Source organism: Gastrolobium bilobum, unplaced genomic scaffold (genome assembly GCF_033153095.1).
Source record: "Gastrolobium bilobum isolate Gb01-03AN ecotype WA unplaced genomic scaffold, APGP_CSIRO_Gbil_v1 utg688, whole genome shotgun sequence".
NCBI lineage: Eukaryota > Viridiplantae > Streptophyta > Magnoliopsida > Fabales > Fabaceae > Gastrolobium > Gastrolobium bilobum.
Window position 1 is genome coordinate 245,524 of NW_026897255.1, and position 15,006 is coordinate 260,529.

A 15,006-nucleotide genomic window follows, 5' to 3' on the forward strand; every position below is an offset into this window, starting at 1 on the left:
CACATCAATCATCTTAGAATTACACACTAAGGCAACTAAGATAACTTGTATTACTTTCAAATCATCCTAGCCATATACATCCTTCATGGCCGTGACATATATTAGGTACACAAGGTGTTCATTTGTTACCTATGTCAACAATAACTCATTAGACACTTAGTCCATCAATAAACTCTCTTAGATTAAGGCCCTTTTCACTTAAATTACAACTAATCAAGACATTTATCATCAATATTTGTCATTCATAACCTTGAACATTAATTATTATAAGTTACTAAGGGGTTCTCATAAACCCACTTAGCCTAAATCTCACTTTTACGATTTTCCTATAACTGTACATGCTTCTATTTTTTAGTCACTGTGCGCAACCCACTATTTATAACAATCTCATCTTTTAGTATGTTAATATAGACTCAATTATATTTTCAAAAAGGTATCACACGCCTCATTTGGAGTTCTCTAGCTCCGGTAATCACCGTTTGAAATTGGACAAGCAAAACTGTCTGCCAACTCCAAACAGAGCCCCAAACATCCCTCACCATTTCTGCGATTCTGGAAAATAAACTAAGCCAATTGCTCTCAAATTTATATAAAGAAAACTAGACACCTTGAGATTTAATTTTATATATCATGAGCTTAATTTGAGGAAGAACTGAGGGAAAAACAATTCGTGAAAGATGCATACTCGTACAACCCCTGCACATGGCCTCCCTGAGCAGTCTTCACTCAATCGGACCTACAGAACGCTACACCTCTTCAAATGGTATCAAATTTTGACACAATATAGATGACATCTCAGGCTTCAAAATGATATGTTCTCCTAAAGTTAGCATAAAAACTGGTCATTTAATCAAAGTGTGTTTAATTAGCAAATCCTAATTAGGTTTAGTTGGAAACCCTAAGTGAACATAAATTTAGGGTTTTTCATTTATTTATATTCCTTATGTTATTCAACATCCTCACTTATGCATTAGTTCATTTACTTCACTAATTACATGATTAGTGGTCCTAAACCCTAATTAGGTCAAATTTTAGGATTTAAGAGTTAATTAATCAATTATGCTCAATCCACCTCACTTAATCCCTTCATTAGTGTCCTAATTAAGTCTTAGAACCATTTTAAGACATCAAACCCTAATATATATCTATATGGCTAAATTGCATAGTCATAAGATTAAGGTTTTTACTTATTTTTTTAACACACTTTCATGATTTAATTAAGTCATTTATGTCTTTAGTCCCCAAAGGTACCATCTTTATTAATTTTAACCATTAAACACTAATTTTAATAGTTAGGGAAGAATCATAACATGTGATTTTAGGGTTCTTAGTTCATCCACATCAAGAACAACTCATACACAAGCCAAAGGTGATACTTTTTCTTACAAGTCTTTATCTTTCTTAAGTTTTAGACTTCCACCAACACATTTAAACACCAAGACTCCATTTTTAAGAAAATACAACATCATTAGCATTATAAACTCCTTATGACCGAAATTAAATGTGGAGGAAAGAAGGACTTTTTGTCATTTTTCCATGGATTCAAGCCTTACTTCTCCAAGATGGCTCATTTAGTTCAAGCTCCAACCTTTACTTACCAATAATGCTTATTTTTCACCAAGAACACACCTTCGTGAAATATTCAAGGATTTAGAACCAAGAACATAAATTTAAAAAGAGTAAAGGTAGGGTCTTTCAAGATGAAAATGCAAGGAACTTACATTAGAAACTCAAAGAATGACCAAAGGAAGTGTGTTCTTCAACAAAGAGCTTCAACCACCATTTTTTGCCATAAAAGGAAGGAAATGTAGCTGCTGTTTGGTGAGAGTACAGCCATGAAATTTTGGTTCCAAGGTTCAAAAATACAAGCTTTCACAAGTTCAAGAGCTAAGGAACAATATTGGTGAAGAGTGTTTTGGATTTTGATGAAGTTTAAGTGGTGAAATCTTAGAGAGAAGGTGGGGAAAATTTGAAAACCTCCAAGGTAGAGAGAGAAGTATTTGGGTTGTTGATGAGGGTGAGGAAGAAAGGGTTGATGTTAATAAGTTTGTTCAATGCTAGCTCAGTAGGAACAAGAATTCCATCTCAATCTTGCAATTGATGATGCTTCCAAGGCCTACCTTTGAGTGTGATTTTCGTGCACCACTAAGTTAGTAGCTTAGTGCCTCTTCAAAGTCTACAAACCATTCCCCTTGTATTTTCTTGAAAATGAGTTAGTTTGTGAAGTAAAAAGTGGTTATCTTAATGATTCATGTAAAAAATGGTATAGCTATGTTTAATCATGTGGTTTGAGCTTCTGTTTGATGAAAAATTGGACATTGGACCCTTGGAAGCCATGGAACCCGCGAATTATGCAGAAAAATCTACAGTTTTCGTGTTCTATCCGCGTGGTAATCGATTACCATGCAGATGGTAATCGATTACCATATGGAGTAATCGATTACCCTGTTCATGGAAATCGAGTACGGTGTGGAGTAATCGATTACCCCCTGTATGGTAATTGATTACCCCCTGTCAGAAAGACCAAAAACCAATTCTGATGCGTAGAAAAGCCCAATTAGGGTATAATACCCTAGGAAATCAGTGCTACTATTGAAAATATAAATACAAATAATAGTAAGGGTTAATATGCTATAATTATAGTTTAGGAGGGACTTGAGTCACTAAACGAAAGAGAAAACATTGCTCAATTGATATGAAATTTGGGATTTATGAATATTAATAATGTCTTGATATAAAACAGATTGCAATTGTCAGATTGTGTGACTATTGGTGTATCTATGTATACCGAGCCTTTGGATAGAGATTTTGGCACTGCAGGTAAGATTTTGTGTTCTCGGTTTTTCCCATTGATGGTTCCACTAAATCTCATGGAAGGATGGTTTATATGCATGATGTATTTTTCTGAAAATATAACTATTTATATGATGAATATTGGATATGTTGTTGAGCTGGATTATTATATAGTGCATTTGCCATATGTATATATATGTTGGGTATTCCACACGAGACAGTAATCCTTGAGTAGGTCAGGCCACATGCTAGATGGTAACTCTGTGTGTGAGGTACATGGTGGACTCCTTGTACTGTGGGTTGTAGACGTGCATAATGCCTACGTTTTGTTCTCTGGCCAGTAGGATGCATACACACATGACATGGACATCTGCTGCATTGCACAGATTTTGCCATTTTACTATTGTTATCATTTTTGAATTTATATTTGTAAGTGAGCTTGGGGTGGAGAGATCTTGAGGACTCCTTGTCTTAATGAGATTTCTTGTCAGAGATCTCACCCCGTGTGGGGCACATTTTCAAGTACAGGTACTTCTGAGGTTGAGACTTCTAGCGGCAAGAGGCCGGAGCTGAGTTGAGATGATGAATGCACCTTGTTATGTTATTATAATTTTTGCCTTGCTGTTATACCTTTATGGTTATTGTACTTGAGACATGATTTGATGATTATGTTGCTTTATTTGGTGAGTATGGGGATTTTCTATGCCATATTTGAATAAGCTGTGATATTCAGACTGGAGTTGTATTATTGTATCAGGACATGTCTGGTCTACGTGTTGTAGTTTCATGACTTGATACATTATTTATATTATGAGGTTATTCAGTTTAGTTATTTACTGCAATTTACATACATGCGATTTTTTTGAAAAAGATTCACTTGGTTGATTTTAATGAATCATAATTGGAAATTTTAGCTTCCACATTTATTGAGTTGCGCTTATTACCATTTATATTTTTAATACACCAGGTGCACATGAGGTGTTACACATATGCTTCTCCGTTCAACAGCTAAGCCAGTTTGTTAGTGCTCCAACTTTTGATCATTATGTAGCAGCAACACGTGTTCTTCATTACATCAAGGGGTCTCCAGCAACTGGGTTGTTTTTCTCTTCTTAGACCTCCCTATAATTGGGTGGCTTCACCGATTTTGCCTGGCATTCTAAAAAGCAACCTACAGTGTCTCGTTCGTCTAGGGAAGCGGAGTACATAGCTCTTACATCCATGACTTGTGAGCTTCAATGGATCAGTTTCTTGCTTCGCGACCTTCATTTCCTTTGTTCTACAGCTGCATCCGTTTACTGTGATAATGTTTCTACAATTTATCTTGCCAAGAACCCTACCCTACATGAGCGATCTAAACATATTGAGATCGACATTCATGTTACCCGCTAGAAACTTTGCACTGGTTTGCTACGTTTGTTCCCAGTCTCTTCCTCTAACAAACTCGCTAACCTTTGCACCAAGGCATTGCATCCTTCCTTTTTCGGTGCTCTTGTTGCCAAGCTAGGGCTTCGAGATGTTCACCGCCCAGCTTGTGTGTGTCTATAGGGGGTGTTGAAGTATACAAATGATAATGATGCACGTGTATGATATAGAGCTGATGGGTTTACTAATAAGCATACATGTAGCTAATGTCTATCAGTTTCATAATCTTATTATTTCACTTTTCTACCCAAAAAGCAAAGGTTGTAGGCCAAATTATAAATATGGTCTTATCTATATTTAAAAAAATAAAAGGCATTACCTAGGCCTGTCAGCCTGATTAAGCCTATTATGCATTCAAGAATTGAAAAAAATAATTATAGTAATATTATTTTATTATACAAAATTATTTAAATAATAATTTTATTTAAAATAATTAATATAGTAGACTTATAGGCCGATCCTTATAAAAGAAATTTTAAGACATACTTTCTAAATAGTCTTTTTTAAGGCTTCCTATTATATTTTACTAGATATAAAATTAAAAAATAAAATTAAGAGGAGTGTATTGGATTAGAATTTTAAAAGACTTTTTAAGATAAAAATCTTATAGATTTTAAAAGACTATTTAGAATTGGAGGAACTTTAAAGACTTTTTAAAAGACTTTTTTTACAATCAAGATTTCATAAGATTGGATTTTAAATGATTTCAGTAGAATTTATAAGATTTGAAAGGATAATATGGATTTATAAATTTTTAAAAAACCATATGAATTTTTAACAAACATTCAAAATTACAAGAGTCAATAAAAATAATAATAAAGAAATGCAATGAAATTAATAAAAAAATAAAAACTAATATAATTTTCTCAATCAATAAAACATCATATAATTTTTGACAAACATTCAAACTTACTAAGCAACAACTCTCCACATATCTAAAGTTATATTAGTCCTATACGCATTAACATTTTCTTGTTCCTGCTCTTGGGTTTGATCAATGGGTTGAAAATTATCTTCTTCAATTAGTATTAGAGCTATGCATATATGATTATAAGACCCAATTTTTTTAACTATTAAAATAATTCTAAATTTTTCATATAGAACCTAAAGTTCATGATAAAATTTCGTTTTAAAACCTTGAGATTTTTGTTCTATATGATGAGAGTTTTCTAACCATATATCATATGCATGTTTTCATTGAATATTCTAAGAAAATTTTGGATCTAAATTGCTTTGAGGCTTTTGAAAAACAAGTTTTTAGTTATCCATTGACACAAAAATTATTTGAAATCGTTTTCTATAGTGAAGAAATTTCGTTCATGAATGTATATTTATGAAGTTTAGGGTTCATATTATGAAAGTTTCAATTTTTCTTTAAATTTATATTGTTTCATTGATGTATAGTGAAAATTGGTTTGAGGGTTTTAGTTCCCTTGTTGTTTTTCCACTGTTTTATATTGTTTTTAATACAAAAATCACATTTTTTGTGCCAAGAAAAATCGCTACCCATAGCTTGAAAAATTATTTTTAAACTTCCAAAATCTCTCAAAAATATGCTATTTTTGAGATGAATTATATTAAAATCTCTTTGGTTTGTTTTTTCTGGATTGTTTTGTGATGAAAATCAATCAAAAATATGCTATTTTGAGTTTTCACGAATCTCTCATGTCGGAATCCGATTTCGAGCGGGTTAACTTGCCAAAGGTAGAGAAAATACTGCAATAGAGAAATCTTAATAAATCTTAGGGGGTTGTATTAGATTAAGAATTTAAAAGACATTTTTGAGATAAAAAATCTTATAGATTTTTTTTTTGGTAATCAATCTTATAGATTTTAAAGACTATTTAGAATTGGAGAGACTTTAAAGACTTTTTTAAAATACTTTTTTTATCATCAATATTTCATAAGATTAGATTTTAAAGGATTTTAATAGAATTTATAAGATTTGAAAGGACAATATGGATTTATAAGATTTTTAAAAACCATATGAAATTTTAACAAACATTCAAAATTACTAGAGTTAATAAAAAAAGTTAATAAAGAAATGCAATGATCTTAATAAAAAAAAGTAAAACATAATATAATTTTCTAAATTAGTAAAATTCATGATACTTTTTTATTTGAAATTTTTTGCAATTGATCTTGTAAACTTTGAGATTTTTATTCGACGTGATGAGAGTTTTCTAATCATATATCATATGCATGTTTTCATTGAGTATTTCAAGAAAATTTCGAATCTGAATTTATGGGTTTTATTACATGAAACTTTAGAAAAATTCTCAAATTATTTTCAATCAACACATTGAAATCTTAAATTGCTCTGGGGGTTTTGAAAAATAAGTTTTTAGTGATATACAGATACAAAAACTGTTTGAAATCATTTCCAAAAACGAAGGAATTTCGTTCGTGAATGTATTATTATGAAACAGGTTCATGTTATGAAAGTTTCAATCTTTATTTAAATTGATCTTGTTTCACTGATGTAAAATGAAAATTATTCTTGGGAGTTTTTGTTACCATGTTGTTTTCCCACTATTTTATGTTGTTTTTAATACAAAAATCACATATTTTCCTACCAAGAAAAATCATGACCAATAGCTTGAAAAATTATTTTTTAAACTTTCAAAAATTGCTCCAAAATCTGCTGTTTTTATATGAGTTAGATTAAAATCTTGTTGGGTTGTCGTTTCTAGGTTGTTTTGTGATTAAAATCGCTCAAAGATATGTTGTTTTTGAGCTTTGATGAAGCTCCCTTGGCAGAACTCGATTTCAAGCGGGTTGACGATCTGCTAAAGAAAGAAGAAGATACTGCAATAGAGAAATCTCGAAATCCTAGGGGTTAGGGTAAGATTGTAAGAGAGACATCCTATTTATATCTCTCACTAAAAAGTCTCACAAAATCCACATCTATAGAAAGTCCATTAATATCGTCAGATTTTTGAATACTATAAGATTATTTTTTCTTTGTTTAAAATACTGATTGAATACTAACAGATTTGGAAGGACTCTAAAATAATCTTTTATAATCCTAATCGAATACCACTTTGAATTTTTTGTCCAAAAACAATTTATTAAAATCCTAAAAAATCTCAATCCAATACACCCTTTAGGGATTAGAGTACGATTGTGAGACGACATTCTAGTTACATTTACCAGTAAAAAAGTCTCACGAAATCTATATCAATTGAGTATCAATGAATTGCGATTTTGTTTGCAATCTTTTAAAATTTTAATTAAATATGAATAAATTTTTTTTTTCCCAAAAATAATCTATTAAAATTCCTTTGCTCAGGTAGATAGAGGACAAGCCTTTGTAAGAAGTGCACAGAGCTGAGCCTGAGACCTGACCCCCAGGCACCCAATGAGCTTCTGATTCTCACTACTGAACTCTCCAAAAACCAAAATACGATAACATTAACAACCTCCCTCCTCTCTCTCGCTCTTATCTCTCTGGTTCGTTCGTTTGTCTCAATATTTGATTCGATCGTCATCCCCCTCTGTGAGTATTCTCTCTTCGCTTCCTTTCATCGAGTTTCGATCTTGATCTTCTTTTTCGATTTCTAACCTCTCTCTTCTCTACCCCTTTTATTCATCTATCTCCACATAAAAATCAACAAAATCATAGAAAAAAACCCTAAAAATAAATATAAATGGGTTGCACGATGAGGGAAAAGCACATCAGAGCTAATCGGAGGTCTCGATCGGCGAAAACGGATTCGGATTCATGCGACGGGGATGCCATATCCAAATCCATAGCCGAGTCTGGTCTCAAGCCCTTTAAATTTCTTAACGATTCTTCTCAGAATCAGAATCCTAACCCGAACCCTAATCTCGAGGAAACTGGATGGGGTTACTGCACCGAAGAGCAATTGGAAGAGATCCTGTTGAAAAACTTGGAATTCATATACAAAGAAGCTGTGTCAAAGCTTGTTGCTTTGGGCTATGATGAGGACGTTGCCGTGAAAGCCATATTGCGAAATGGGCACTGCTATGGTGGCATGGATGTGCTGACAAATATCTTGCACAACTCCTTAGCGTTTTTGAATAGCAATGGTGTTGGTAATAATGGGAATTTGGATGAGTCTGAGCCTGTGTTCTCTGACTTGAGGCAGTTAGAGGAGTACTCTTTGGCGGGTATGGTGTGTTTGTTGCAACAAGTGAGGCCTCATTTGAGTAAAGGTGATGCCATGTGGTGTTTGCTCATGAGTGATCTTCATATGGGAAGGGCTAGCACTATGGAAATTCCGGTGCCCGGCAACGGTTGCCCTGTTCCTGCTGCTGTTGAGGCTGGTGGCAATTCAGTTGGTGTTATGGCTCCAGCTCTGTGTAGGTTTCATGGTGGTTGGGGATATGGAAATGGGGGAGGCTTGGATTCTTCTGTGACTGGGTTCTTCTCTTGTGGTGCAGAGAAGAATTTGCAGTTGCAAAGGGATATTGAATTCCCCAAGAGGTTTAATCTTTCTCCTTCCATGAAGTCCTTATTGAAGAGAAATGTTGCTATGTTTGCTGCTGGTTTTCGGGCAAACTCCCAACAATTGCAGACACAGGTGAAGGCCTTTCCCGGCCGTAGTACCACCGTGTCTAATCTGGATTCTTTGGCTGTATCGGGAACAGAAGTCTTGGTTGAGCAGTCTGGAGATGCTAAGAATCTTGATAGCCAAGATGCTGTCAACTCAGTGCTGAGTAAATTTCGCGATTTAAATCTTGATGAGAATTTGGAGCTTGTGGCAGAGGATCAGAAGGATGAGGTGATAGTCAATTTATTTCATCAGATTAAGGATCTTGAGAAACAGGTCAAGGAGCGAAAAGATTGGGCTCATCAGAAGGCAATGCAAGCAGCAAGAAAGCTAAGCAGTGATCTGACTGAGCTCAAAATGTTACGAATGGAAAGAGAGGAGACTCAAAAATTGAAGAAAGGGAAACAGGCACTTGAGGATACAACCATGAAGAGACTCTCAGAGATGGAGAATGCCTTGAGAAAGGCTAGTGGTCAAGTGGACCGTGCAAATGCAGCTGTGAGAAGACTAGAGACAGAGAATGCAGAAATCAAAGCAGAGATGGAGGCTTCCAAATTAAGTGCATCAGAGTCAGTAACAGCTTGTTTAGAAGTTGCAAAAAGGGAGAAAAAATGCTTGAAGAAACTTCTAGCTTGGGAAAAACAGAAAGCTAAACTACAGCAGGAGATTTCTGATGAAAAAGAGAAGATATTGGAGACACAAGAAGCATTGGTTCAGATTAGACAGCGTCAAAAAGAAGCTGAGGTTTGCTCTTTATCCCCCATTACTTATTTGTATATTGACAATGTCACACACAGACCACCTAACCGAAAAGAAAATGTTTTGCAGCATTTCTCTCTGTTTGCATAGAGTGAGGATACTGATTGGGAGTTGCATCTCTCATGTCAGAATAAAAGTAACATGTTTCAACCACAAGGTGTGGCTCAGTTTGCAAAATTGCAAATTGTGCTCCATGTGGGTGAACTTTACCTGTAGTGCAGGGGCTTGAAACCCATTGGAAGCACCTTGTGGGCAAGCCTACACCCAATGGGGATTAGTCCTACAGCCAAAAGAGGTGGACACCTCATGGTCTTACCAAAAAAAGTAACATGTTTCAAAATCAGACATCAATATGGCCTAGACTAGTGTGGTGCACAGTTAACTATAATCACATTGAAATTGATAGTTTCTGCATGAAGTACTTTGGCATTTTTAACCTGTATAATCAAATGCATATCAAAATTTAAGATTTTAAAACTTTATAGTTCAGTGTACTGGTTAATAATTGCGACTTGAAAAAGATGAAAATGTTGTATTTTTTTTCTTAATTTTCTTGCATTTCATAATTCGTACATATTGCATCTGCAATGTACTGTGTATGCTATGAAGAACAGAGACTTAAAAAAGGAGCCATACTTGTGTTGGACACATATTTGACGTTTTTGTTAGACACGGCAAAACTCAACACTTCAAATTCTATGGGACACTTCAAGGAGTTAACAGTAGAATGTGGCATGAAGCAGCCACTCCAAAAAATGCTATAACTGCGTAGTAGATCATAGAGCAGCTGTAGGCCAAAGATAGTGGATGGAATGTAAAATTTTTACAGTTTGTAATACATGCGTAATTGATACTGAAAACCCGAAGTACTCAAACTTAAGACACATTCGTCATTAATACTTGAAAATCCAAGGCTAGGGGAGAACCTGTGTATGAAACAAAGGCTGGAGAAGTAACACTTGTGTGCAAAATAGAGGCTGAGGAGGACCTATGTGTGAAATATAGGACCTGCAAGCTGTGTGTGAACGTGTGAGAGTATGGAGCAAGGGTGGGCTAGTGCGAAGCTGGCAAACGTGGGGTGGACTAGTGCGAAATTCCTGATTTTGTGTGAATAGAGGCTGCAACTGCCTCAATGGTGCAAAGGAGAGCTGCTGCAAATGCAAAAAATTGGTCTCTATGTGCGATGGGTTATTGGAGATCCAAAACTCCATCAATTGGTGGAAGAGAGGAGGGGGGGTTCAAGTGAGGATAAAAACAGAGATTTTAGTGAATTTAAGCTATGGTTATTGAATGCGCTTTATTGTGTATGCTCTGTTTATTGTTGAGGAAGAATGAGTGATAACAACACAGATCCATGGGTGAAGGGTAGCATCTTTTTCTTCATCTGTTGTCTCTGAACTGACTGTAAACAGCTTTTTGATCAGTTCATATGGTTCAAATTTACATTCCTAGTGGCTTTTAGATTTTTATTAAACTTAGTAGAACATTGTATTTATGTCTTGAACTTGTAAAAATGTGTTAGGTTCCTGTGTAATACTGTTTTGGAATTTGGAACTTGGACTTGTTACATTAGGTTAGGCTGTGTTATGATTTTTTGGGATTTTGAGTATGGAATATGGACATGTATTTATCTATGGGTTCAACCAATGACTAGGTAATTTAGCCAACCATTGACGCAGTACCCCGAGTCGTTGATTGGGCCAGATTTTACAACTTCATAGGTGTTTTTATTCAAAATTTGGTTTGTGATTGTGCCCAATGGTGATGATTTATCTACGTAGCCATCTATGGGGATAAGGCTTGTCTGTTGTTGTTTATTCCATCTTATCATATAGAAGTTCATACTTTAGATGCTATTAATATATCGCATATTATATGTTTATAGTATTGTAGCCTTCACACATATAACTAATTGATTTGAGCTAATCTAAATATCTAATGAAACTGCTACATAGTTTTGGGTGTGTTGGTCTTTGCCCGGGTATTTTCAACTTTATATTCCTATTGGAACCATGGTATTTCTTTGGGCGGATTCTTCCAAACTAATCTGAATCATAGAAACCACCTTGCCGTCATATTATCAGATGTATCTCTGCAGTTTGATACTAGCCTTGATTGATTTGGAGTGCTGGTCATCATTCTCTCTCGTTCTCATCAAATTGAAATATCAAAGTCTACTTTTTTATCTATCTAGTGGAAATAGAGGTTATAATTCTTTCATATTTTATGTTATAATCAATTTGGAACCAATTGGATTATTCTCTATTTAACGAATTCACTAATTCTTCTAATATTTTGGAGCTATCTACTTTTGTAGATAATTTGGTTCCAATTATCAGGGATTGCGTGCTGTGTATTTATGGGTATTTCTTTCTGTGGGCATGCGAAAATCTCATTTCCTTCAATCCTTGATGATCCTAAATTATATTCTCTAGGTGTTTTCTTATTCATAATCCCGAAAGTGGCATTTGGTTATTGAACATTATTACACCTGAATTTTCTTTCTGTTGATTTCATTCAAGTCCTTTCGATTAGTTAGCTATAGTTATGTCAGCTCCATACAATATATTTGTACTGGTTCGTTTTCCTCACCGCAAATTCTTAGTGTGAAAACTGCAGTTTCTGTGAAAATACTTCGAAAAATAAAAAATTATTTGATGTTACAGACCACGCGTTACTTTGAACCATCTATTTTGTGTAATTACTTATCATAGGTCAAATGGAAGGAGGAATTGAAGGCTAAAGAGGAAGCATTAGCACTAGTTGAGGAGGAACGCCGTTCTAAGGAAGCAGCTGAGTCTAATAATAAGAGGAAGCTCGAGGCTTTACGCCTGAAGATAGAGATAGATTTCCAGCGGCACAAGGATGATCTATTAAGAGTTGAGCAGGAGCTTTCGCGCCTTAAAGCATCTGCTCAGTCTGCTGACTTGCATCACCAGTCAAGTACTTCACCTATAACTGAATCTGAAGGTGCATTGCCTCAAAGAGATACAATTGCTAAGCTGCTTCAAGAATTAGATAATTTGGAGGATTTTTCAGAGAAAGAAGTGAATAGCAACAGAGAATGCATTATATGTAAGAAAGATGAAGTCTCCATTGTTTTCTTGCCGTGTTCACACCAAGTTATGTGTGCTAGTTGCAGTGATGAGTATGGAAGAAAGGGTAAGGCTGTTTGTCCTTGCTGCCGGGTTCAAATCCAACAGAGAATCCGTGTATTTGGGGCAAGTTCGTAGCTTATTTTAAAGTAATTTTTCAATGGGACCTGGGCAGGTATATGCCATGAATTTTTATGTAACTTTGGAGTTAATGTTGAGACTTCTCGTCTCTAATCTCATATTGCATGCTGTGAGTCGTGAGCATTGTCAGGACTTGTTATTAGTATGTTAATAAAAACTAAGTCCTAGCAATAGCTTCTCTCTTGGAATGTCTAAAATTTTATTAGTTGCTGCCGTTGGCTTGAAAATATGAAATAAGTGGCTGTGTCATTTTATTGAGTGGTGACCTTCTTTTCCCCTCTACGGCAGTCTTTTCTTTGTCTACATATTTCGTTTTATCGAAGTAGGGCTTTATTCTAAGCCGTTGCATAAAATGTCTATCGTTTATAAATAGGGAAATCATAGTCTTCCAGCAACTGGCAAATTGATTTCATGCAATAGATACATTTTTTTTGAAGTGGGTCTTATTATTTAATAAAATAAAAAGAAAAAACTGTTGACACGGTTCTCCATGGATGTGCAGTAAAAATTGATGTTTTTTGATGCTGGAGAAAATATAGCCCCTTATAAATATTGGGAAAAGTAAAAGGACACACATTTATATCTTTTTAAGAGAGATAGAGGAATAAATTATGGGAGAAAAAGAGAGTGAGAGAAAAAAATTTGTAATTTAAAATTTTAAAAAATGTATTACATTCATTTAAAAAGACTATTCTTTTAAATGACAAATACTAAGTCCATAAATATATTGATCTTTTTCCAAAAGGAAAAAAAATCTGTACTTATCTTCTTTGACTTTAAATCTTATTGAGTGGTAAATTTGGTGATTATGCTTTTTCTTGTGGTACTTGCTGATTTATATATGGCTTTAATGTTTTTAACTTCTAAAGTTGACATAGATAAATTATTTATATTCACTTTCAAAACGATTTCGTTTTGAGTTAAAAGATTTAAAAATTATAATAATAAAAATTAACTTTAGAATAAATTATATAATTATAAAAATATCTTGATTTTTGTTCCAAAATAATATTATTTACATTCTCCGTAAAAAAACGAACTCTTTATATATTTTTTTGTTATAATGCGTGTTGTTTTTACTCTTGTCATTCAACAATTTGTTAACATATCATTCATTTCACAGTATCGTGATTATTAAATGAAAAAAATTACGAGAAACAGCATACACTCGGTATAAGTTAACATTATCAAACAGTAGGGCAGACTTGGGTTTTTAATACAACGTGGCATTAGAGCTCGCAGAATAAATGAACTAGGCAAAAAAACTAATATAATGCTTTGTAATTAAAAAATTACAAATTTATAGTTGTTTTCATAATATTTAAACATTTATTGCACAAAATCATGCCCCATTTGGACGTCACATGTCACGCTCAAAGAGGGCGTCACATCCTAGTGGATCACGCCCAAACCAGGCGTGACATGTGACGCCCAAATGAGGCATCACCCACCAAGCCTATAAAAACTCCTCATTTTACCTTTTTAACCATTTCATACTCTTACTCTAACCTCTCTCTAAGACCATTATGCTCTCAACCTTACGTGGAATTTTTCGTAGCGAAACTCTGCTAACATAAGTAAGTTTTTAATACTTACTATGTATACGTTTAAATTACAGTGCTTCGTTACGAATGTTAGGATTTACCGTATATTAGTGACTTAGAAAATAATGATAGTGACTTAGGAATTTTGTACCATGTTATGAATGTTTTAATGACTTAGGAATTTTTTTGTTACCTAGGTATTATTATTATTTAATTATGAACTGGGGTTTAGCGTATATTTTTTTTTTGATAACAGGGTTTAGCGTATATTACTGACTTAGAAAATAGTCATAGTGACTTTGGAATTTTGTACCATGTTATAAATGTTGTAGTGACTTAGGAACTTTTTAGTGACTTAGGTATTATTATTATTATTTAATTACGAATTAATTAGTGACTTAGGTATTAATATTATGTCATTACTAATTAATTAGTGTCCTAGGTATTATTATTATTTCATTAAAAATTAATTAGTATATTAGGTTTAATATTATTTCATTACTTACGATTGTAGTAAATACCTAGGGTTTTTGCTTAATAATTTTGATAGTGAATTAGGGCTTTGCTTAATTAATTTGTAAATAAAATTTGCTATTACATGTTGTAGGTAGTTGTTTTGTATAGTTTTTTTTATCATGGGTGATTCATAATCATCTGGGGGTTCTGCATCCGATCACGAGGCACAACCTACTGATCCTACTATGTATATTATAACTGGGCCGTATAGATGGG

General features: G+C 34.0%; 1 protein-coding gene across 1 annotated transcript; it reads left to right on the forward strand.

Annotated features, from left to right (window-relative positions):
- Positions 1–7,541: 7,541 nt before the first annotated feature.
- Positions 7,542–12,972, forward strand: LOC133305287 (MND1-interacting protein 1). The gene is made up of 3 exons (XM_061505459.1): positions 7,542–7,717; positions 7,844–9,479; positions 12,209–12,972. Exons 2-3 carry the CDS (start codon positions 7,869–7,871, stop codon positions 12,725–12,727), a joined length of 2,130 nt encoding a protein of 709 aa, XP_061361443.1. The 5' UTR covers positions 7,542–7,717; positions 7,844–7,868; the 3' UTR covers positions 12,728–12,972.
- Positions 12,973–15,006: the final 2,034 nt, after the last annotated feature.